Source organism: Staurois parvus, unplaced genomic scaffold (assembly GCF_062004578.1).
Source record: "Staurois parvus isolate SC_StPar_1 unplaced genomic scaffold, SC_StPar_1.0 ptg000439l, whole genome shotgun sequence".
In the NCBI taxonomy this organism is placed as follows: Eukaryota; Metazoa; Chordata; class Amphibia; order Anura; family Ranidae; genus Staurois; species Staurois parvus.
The window spans coordinates 4,387,713-4,397,162 of NW_028318235.1; the positions used below are offsets into that span (position 1 = coordinate 4,387,713).

A 9,450-nucleotide genomic window follows, 5' to 3' on the forward strand; every position below is an offset into this window, starting at 1 on the left:
TTTCCAAAAACACAATAGCTGAAAACACATAGAACGTGTCCCATAGGAAATCACGTTAAATAGACTGTAATGGGTGTCTGCAAAATGCACAAGTGTGAACCAGGTCTGCATGTGTCTTCTGCAATAAAAATCCTGCCTGCTCACAGTGAACAGAAGCAGAAATTTAGTTCAGCTTTAAACTGTACACACAGACCCATTGCTGTTGTAGGGCAAATGTACAGATTGGAAACTTTTCTGTGTACTATTGTTAATAGGTAACCTCCATTTATGCAATAAAAATAAGACTGAACCCCGAGATCCAAAGTCATACCTGTGTAGATGTGCTGCATGCCTGAAAGCCTGATGCCCTGCAGCACGTGTGCGGAACCCACTGAGCACCAGTGACGCAACGTCATTATTGCCTAGGCAGGAAAGGAGGAACTACTGTTCTGCAAAATGAAAGAAGCTAATTGGATGCTGTGTACAGCTGCTCCAGTCTTCATAGGTTCTCCTCAAATAACACGTAACGAGCACAGCACGTCTTTAGAACATGGCTGAAAAAGCAGCACGGTATTCTAAAGAGGAACACGCAGCTATCATGGTCCCTCTCCTTGCCCTCGTCCCAGCACACCACGCGGCCACCAATGCAGGCACACCTTCCTCCATCCACTCCCTCACCTTCCTAAGCCGCTCCATGAGAGCACTCTTGTTCCCGCCGATATCCAAATTCCGCTTCTTCAGCTCGGCCTTCAAATCTATAACTCGCAGCTCACTCAGCTTCTTGGTTTCAACGTCGGGAAGAACGCCCGAGTCCGCGATGAGCTCTGCCATGATGCACGAAGAAACGATAGACGCTTCCTTAACAACAACGTCTTATGGCAGCGCCTGACAAGCACCCGCTAAGAGGGAACCCAACGAAGACAATGCGCATGCCACGCCTGCGCAGTTAACTGCACCGGAAGTGCTTTAACCCGCATGGCTCGCCGGAAGTGATTAGTGGACATTGTGTGTCGCGGCTCCCCTGTTCCGGTGTCTTGACATAGTGGTTTTCAGCTTTGTATTACTAGTTATACTGCGCCATGAAATGTTGGGGTTTTTGTAAAGGAGGGTTGTTTGGTAAATGTCCGTAGTAAACATACGTTTTCAAAAGTGTGACGAAAGTAACGCCCAGTTTCCATGCGCTGTTCGCAGAGTAAATGTGGCTGTATACAGCTGTTGCCGATTCAGTACTGTTTTCATTGATAGTTCATTAACCACTTGAACTCCTGAGGATTTACCCCCCTTAATGTCCAGGCCTCTTTTTGCTACTTGGCGCTGCACTAATTCAACTGATAATTGTGTGGTCATGCAATGCTGCACCTAAACGAAATTTACATCCTTTTTTTCACACAAATAGAGCTTTCTTTCGGTGGTATTTGATCACCTGTGCGCTTTTTATTTTTCACGCTATAAACAAAAAAAGACCAAATATTTTGAAGAAAAACAATATTTTTTACTTTCAGCTATAAAAAATATATAGTAAACTCAAAGTTAGTTATAAATTTAGGCCAAAATGTATTCTACTACATGTTTTTGGTAAAAAAAATCCCAATAAGTGTATATTGATTGCTTTGTGTGAAAGTTATAGCATCTACAAACTATGGTATAGATACTGCAATTTACGACATTTTTTGCTATACAGCGCTGCACTAGTTTAACCACTTGAGCTCCTGAGGATTTACCCCCCTTAATGACCAGGCCTTTTTTTGCTGTTTGGCGCTGCACTAATTCAAATGATAATTGCACGGTCATGCAATGCTGTACCCAAACGAAATTTACGTCCTTTTTTTCACACAAATAGAGCTTTCTTTTGGTGGTATTTGATCACCTGTGCGCTTTTTATTTTTTGCGCTATAAACAAAAAAATCACGAAAATTTTGAAAAAAAACAATATTTTCTACTTTCAGCTATAAAAAATATATCGTAAACTCAAAGTTAGTAATAAATTTAAGCCAAAATGTATTCTGCTACATGGTTTTGGTAAAAAAAATCCCAATAAGTGTATATTGATTGCTTTGTGTGAACGTTATAGCGTCTACAAACTATGGTATAGATACTGTAATTTATGCCTTTTTTTTGCTATACAGCGCTGCACTAATTCAAATGATAATTGCGCGGTCATGCAATGCTGTACCCAAATGAAATTTACGTCCTTTTTTTCACACAAATAGAGCTTTCTTTTGGTGGTATTTTATCACCTGTGCGCTTTTTATTTTTGGCGCTATAAACAAAAAAAAATGAAAATTTTGAAAAAAACAATATTTTCTACTTTCAGCTATAAAAAATATATCGTAAACTGAAAGTTAGTCATAAATTTAAGCCAAAATGTATTCTGATACATGTTTTTGGTAAAAAAAATCCCAATAAGTGTATATTGATTGCTTTGTGTGAAAGTTATAGCGTCTACAAACTATGGTATAGATAATTTGAAATTTACACAGCTTTTACTTTCTGACCGCCCATCACATCTCTTGAGGTGCTAAAATACCAGGATAGAACAAACACCCCCAAATGACCCCTTTTCGGAAAGCAGACACCCTAAGCTATCTGCTGAGAGACATATTGGGGTTTATTTACTAAAGCTGGAGAGTCCAAAATCAGACTCCCTTCTGCATAGAAACCAATCAGCTTCTAACCTCAGCTTGTTCAATGAAACCTGGAAGCTGATTGGTTTCTATGCAGAAGGGAGTCTGATTTTGGACTCTCCAGCTTTAGTAAATAAACCCCATTGTGTCCATGGAAGATTTATTTTTTTTTTCACAAGTTTCTGGAAAATGACAAAAATGTTTTTTTTTGTTTTTTTTTTTACACAAAATTGTCATTTAAATGATTTATTTCTTGCACAAGCCATGGGTATATGTGGAATTACACCCCAAAATACATTCTGCTACTTCTACCTAGTATGAGGATACCACATGTGTGACACTTTTTGGGAGCCTAGCCACATACAGGAGCCTGAAATCCAATGACCACTTTGAAAGCCTGAAGGTGCGTAACTTCTTCAATTCACTTCCCCACTACCTATCACAGTTTCGGAGGCCCTGAAATGCCAGGATAGCACCAAACCCCCCCAAATGACCCCTTTTTGGAAAGTAGAAAGTAGTGCTATTCTGGCATTCTAGGGCCTCCGAAACTGTGATAGGTAGTCAGGAAGTGTAATGAGGAAATAAAGCCCTTTAAAAGCCTGAAGGTGCTTACTGGATTTTGGGGTCCTGTACTTGGCTAGACTGCCAAAAAGTCTCTCATATGTGTACCCCCATACTTGGGAGAAGTAGCAGAATGTATTTTGGGGAGTAATTCCACATATACATATGGCTTGTGTGAGCAATAAATTATTTCAATGACAATTTTGTGTAATTTTTTTTTTTTTTGTCATTTTCCAAAAACGTGGTAAAAAAATAAATTATTCTTTTGATTCAACATGCCTCTCAGCAAATAGTTTGGGGTGTCTACTTTCCAAAAAGGGGTCATTTTGAGGGGTGGGGGCATTTTATGCCCAGCATTAGAAGTTTATGCCACACATCACTCACTCTTCTAACCACCTGAAGACCAAGCCTTTTCTGACACTTTTTGTTCACATTAAAAAAATCAGTATTTTTGCTAGGAAATTAAAGTGAACCCCCAAACATTATATATTTTTTTAGAGCAGACACCCTAGTAAATAAAATGGTGGGTGGTGCAATTTTTTATCTCACATATTACTTATACAGCGATTTTTCAAACGCAATTTTGTTTGAAAAATATACACTTTTTTTAATTTTAATGCACAAAAACAATATATTGGCCAATTATTGGTATGATATAAAAGATGATGCTATGCTGAGTAAATAGATACCAAACATGACATGCTTTAAAATTACGCATGCCCAGTGCAATGGCGACAAACTGCATACATTTTTAATATCTATAGGCAACGCTTTAAAAGCCTTTACAAGCTACCATTTTAGATTTACAGAGGAGGTCTAGAGCTATAATTACTGCCCTTGATCTGACGTTCATGGCGATACCTCACATGCATGGTGCAATCGCTGTTTCCATACTGGCACAGGGTCAACGCTCACGACCGCAGGTGTGCGCGGATGGGCGAGGGTCCTTTTTTTTTTGTTTTTCTTTTTTCTTTTTTTCTGATTTATTTAATTATTTTTACAGTGTCCCTTTAATTTATTTATTTTTTAATCACTTTTAATGCTGTCTCAGGGAGGGGGGGGGCATTTTCTCCCGCTGCTTGTAAAGGCAATCCTGCAGCTAATTAGCCACTAGGAATGCTTTTACATGAAAGCCCATTGCCGGCAGTACAACAGTACAACAGTAAAAGTAGAACAATCACAAAAATGACAACAAAAAAAACTATAACTATTTTTGGTTTTTACATTTTTTATTTTTTTGGGGGGGGATTTGTATTTTTATTTTTTTTATTTTTTTTAAAAAAATTTTCAAACTTTAAACATTTTTAAAACAGCTGGTAGGGTCTTTCCAAATGCGATAGCCAGTTTCCTGACTACCTAACATCTTTCGAGACCCTGTGTAAATGTGCCCTGATCTGTGCCGTGCTGTACCCTATACTAATAGTCAACTAGTGTATGGTAGAGGCAGAAGCAGGGCTTGACGCAGAGGCCAGGTTGGCCAGGACAGGAGGGACAACAATAGCGGCTGTCACGCCTAATTCCACGTTTGTTGCAGACACAACATCTTTTTTGGGGTCTTCTTTGGGTTGGGGTACCAGGAATGGTATCGGGAAAATGTTTCTCATGCAGACGGCTAACTGCATCTGGGATAGGGGTTTGGGGCGCAGCACCTTCTGGATACAAAAGGGCCCTGTTGATCTCTACCTGGAAATTTAGGTATGATCCACTATGTCCAGTTGCTTTATAGAGAACAAAAGCATTATTTACAGCCAATTGAAATAAATAAACTGACACTTTTATGTACCAGCGTTTGGCTTTTCGGGAAACTAAGTACGGCTTCATCATCTGGTCGTTGAAGTCCACCCCTCCCATGTTAAGGTTATAATCGTGGACACAGAGGGGCTTCTCAACAACACCAGCTGCCGTGGTAATTTGGACGGTCGTATCTGCGTGAATGGAAGACAGGAGGTAAACATCCCGTTTGTCCTTCCACTTCACTGCGAGCAATTCTTCATTTCTGAAGCAGGCTTTTTCCCCCTTTTTAAGACGGGTATTTACAAGCCGTTGGGGAAAGCCCCAGCGATTAGATCGCACAGTGCCACATGCGCAAATTCCCAGATTGAACAAATGTCTAAATAGTGGCACGCTTGAATAAAAATTGTCTACTTATAAGTGGTACCCCATATGGAAAAAGGATGATGCCAAGTCCCAAACTATCTTGCCACTGCTCCCCATGTAGTCTGGGCATCCGGGGGGCTCCAAGTGACTATCTTTTCCCTTGTAAATCCGAAACTTACATGTATAGCCTGTTGCCCTCTCACAGGTCTTATACATCTTGATCCCATATCTGGCATGCTTGCTGGGGAGATATTGTTTGATTAGAAGGCGGCCAGAATATTCAATGAGGGACTCATTGATGCAGATGTTTTTATGGGGAGTATACACATCTGCAAATTTTTGGTTAAAGTGATTTACGAGGGGCCGAATTTTGTGGAGCCGGTCAAATTCAGGGTCACCCCGAGGACGACTGAGTGTGTTGTTGTAGAAGTGCATAAAACGCATTATCGTCTCATATCTATGCCTGGCCATGGCAGCAGAGAACACGGACATGTAAACAAGCGGGTCTGTGGACCAATACAACCGCAATTGAATTTTATGCCCATGTGGAGGGTTAGACCCAAAAAAACTTTAAATTCGGAAACCGTAATGGGTTTCCATGCGATTGGTCTGGCTAGATATGAATTTGGGTTGGCGGCGATATATTGTCGTGTATATAAATTGCTTTGATCCACAATCAATGCATAAAGAGGGGAGTATTTAAATTTGCTGTTTCCACCTGAATTCCGGGTTGGGCAGTGAATGGGGGAAGTAAGTGTGCTGCAGAATTTGTGGGCTGCCAATCGGGATTTGCAAGCACCTCCGGAAGGACACTAGGGGCTCTACAGGCCTGTCTGCGAAATCTTGGTGGCCGCGGGACACTACTTGTGCTCGCCACGTCACCAGCTTGTACTGCACTTATGGGACTCGCCACGTCACCAAGTGATACTGCAGTGCTGGTATGTATACGACCAGGATGTACTAGGCCGCTGGTGCTTGCCAGTTCACCAAAAGGTAGTGCGGCACTAGTACTGGCACTCTGCTGCATATGAGAGTCATCATACATTTGTACCACCTCAGCAACCTGGGAATGGGATCGGGTACACCTGATCTTAGCAGGGACCTCTTCCTCGTCGTCTGAGCTATCTGTCAGGGTACCGCTGCTGTCTATAGGTTCGTATTCTGAGCCTGATTCTGCCACTGAGTCTTCCCCTTCGCTCTCACTTGACATGCTCAGAATCCTATAGGCCTCTTCACTAGAGTACCTTTGCTTGGACATTTTGGCCACTAAATTTACAGTTACCTAGTGCGACTCACGGGAAAAAGAGCGCCTGGCTGTCAGGGACTGCTTGAACCGCTACAAAAAATTTACCGACAAGTGCTAACAGAGATCAGGCCTGATTCTGTGAACACTGCGGTTTTGTGTGTAATATGTATCAAGTGACAGTTATCTACTGACACTGCACTTGCTGGGGGAGAAGGGGGGAGGGGGCGTAGGGGCTAAACGCAGGTGCTGGCAGGTGTCGGGGCTGATCCCGCTAGCGCTGCATTTTTGGGGATACTATAGTAATGTGAACGCTGGTATAGTGCTGATCTGATCAAAGATATTGATCCAATCAGACACTATACTAGCAATGGAGGTTTAGCGTGCAAGTAAGCGTGTTCCTGGCAATCAAGGGGTCAAATGTGATTACTTGTGTACTAGTGGCAAACTGGCGCTATCTGGGAGGGGCGCTAACACTATCGGAAGTCACCAGTGACACTAATACAGTGATCAGTAAAAATCTGTTCACTGTAATCAATGACACTGGTGACAGGGCAGTGAAGGGGTTAACTGGGGGGGGGGGGCGATCAAGGGGTTAAATGGGATTACTGGTGTACTGGCGAGCAAACTGGCGCTATCTGGGAGGGGCGCTAACACTACTGGAAGTCGCCAGCGACACTGATACAGTGATCAGTAAAAATCTGTTCACTGATCAATGACACTGGTGACAAGGCAATGAAGGGGTCAACTCGGGGGGGGGCTATCAAGGGGTTAGACGGGATTACTGGTGTATTATCGGGCAATCTGGGAGGGGCGCTAACACTATCGGAAGTTGCCAGCGACACTGATACAGTGATCAGTAAAAATCGGTTCACTGATCAGTGACACTGGTGACAGGGCAGTGAAGGGGTTAACTGGGGAGGGGGGGAGATTAAGGGGGTTAAATGTGTCCTAGGTGTGTTCTAACTGTGGGTATGTGCTGTTTTACTCACTGTTAGTATGTCTTCTTCTGTGTCCAGGCAGAGAAGAATGACATCATATCCTGTCCTGTGTAAATGTCAACACAGGACAGGATAGGACAGGGACCGATCATCTGATTTTAGCCAGACATCACTGGCTGAAATCTAATGATTGATCCCTCCGGGATCAAATGGTGTCACCCGCGGGTCGGCGGGAGCGCGCGCGCGCCCCCTGCCCGTGAAAACGTCGGGAGCACGGAGCACGTTTTAAAACGTGCTTTTGTGCCCCAGTGCCGCCCTGTATATATACAGTGACAGGGCGGCAAGCGGTTAACGGACAATTGCGCGGTCATGCAATATGGTACATAAAGGAAATTTATGTCCTTTTTTTTAACACAAATAGAGCATTCTTTTGGTGGTATTTGATCACCTGTGCACTTTTTATTTTTGGTGCTATAACCAGAAAAATTTTGAAGAAAAAAAAATTTGTTTGAAAAAAACAATATTTTCTCATTTTGGTCATAAAAAATATCTACAAAAACAAAAATTTCGTCATAACTTTAGGCCAAAATGTATTCTGCTACATGTTTTTGGTTAAAAAATCCCAATAAGTGTATATTGATTGCTTTTTGTGAAAGTTATAGCGTCTACAAACTATGGTATAGATAATGGAATTTACATAGCTTTTACTTTCTGACTGCCCATCAGATTTCTTGAGGTGCTAAAATACCAGGATAGTACAAACACCCTCAAATGACCCCTTTTCGGAAATTAGACACCCTAAGCTATCTGCTAAGAGGCATATTGAGTCCATGGAAGATTTATTTTTTTTCCACAAGTTTCTGGAAAATGGCAAAACATCATTCACTCTTCTAACCACCTGAAGACCAAGCCTTTTTGTTCACATGAAAAAAATCAATATTTTTTGCTAGGAAATTAATTTAAACCCCCAAACATTATATATATTTTTTAAAGCAGACACCCTAGTGAATAAAATGGTGGGTACTACAATTTTTTATGGCACATAGTACTCGCGCAGCGATTTTTCAAAAGCAATTAAAAAAAAAAAAAATACACTTTTTTTACTTTTAATGCACAAAAACACAATATATTGGCCAATTGTTTGGTAAAATATAAAAGATAACGGTATGCCGAGTAAATATATACCAAACATGACATGCTTGAAAACAGCGCATGCCCCGTGCAATGGTGACAAACTGCAAACATTTTTAATATCCATAGGCAGCGCTTTAAAAGCCACCATTTTAGATTTACAGAGGAGGTCTAGTGTTAGAATTACTGCCCTTGATCTGACGTTCACGGCAATACCTCACATGCATGGTGAAACCTCTGTTTACATAACGGCACAGGGTCAAGGCTTGTGCGCGCATGGGAGGGGCAATTTTTATTTATTTATTTATTTTTTTAGTTATTTTGATTTTTTTTTTATTATTTTTACATTGTACCTTTCATTTTTTCTTTTTTTTAGCACTTTTAATGCTGTAACAGGGAATGCAAATAACCCCTATAACTTCAATGGGCATTGTCATATTCTTTTTTGAGAAATCTGGGGTCTATCAGACTCTAGATATCTCCTCTGCCCTTACATTATCTAATCAAACCCAAATCAGTGTGATCAGATGCTTTCCCAATTTACAAATGGCGCTGTTTATATCCTGCGAAACTGAAGTGATGAAATGCTTGTAGCTTCCGAATTCTTAGACTATAGAGATGATTGGCACCATTCTGGTCTCCAATCAGCTCTATGGTCATCTGGCAGAAACACCGGCTGCATTCTCAGGTTCCCCTGATGGTACGGGACTGCCCGAGAAGGCCGTGGAAGGCAGCGGGGGAGGGGGGACATCATCTCCCACTGCTTGTAAAAAGCAATCTTGCAGCTAATTAGCCACTAGGATTGCTTTTACATGAAAGCCAATCACCGGCTGAAAAAACAATACCAGGGTGATGCCTTCAGCTGTAGGCATCA

General features: G+C 41.6%; 1 protein-coding gene across 3 annotated transcripts in view; it reads right to left on the reverse strand.

Annotated features, from left to right (window-relative positions):
* The window catches only part of LOC149454046 (scaffold attachment factor B2-like), an 85,909-nt gene extending 84,996 nt beyond the window's left edge, over positions 1-913 (reverse strand). For all 3 annotated transcript variants that reach the window (XM_089687896.1, XM_089687894.1, XM_089687895.1), the window contains exon 1: positions 658-913. In XM_089687896.1, coding sequence (XP_089544022.1) covers positions 658-810 — 153 coding nt within the window. In that variant the 5' untranslated portion in view covers positions 811-913. The remainder of the gene's footprint in view (positions 1-657) is intronic.
* Between the last annotated feature and the right edge of the window lie 8,537 nt (positions 914-9,450).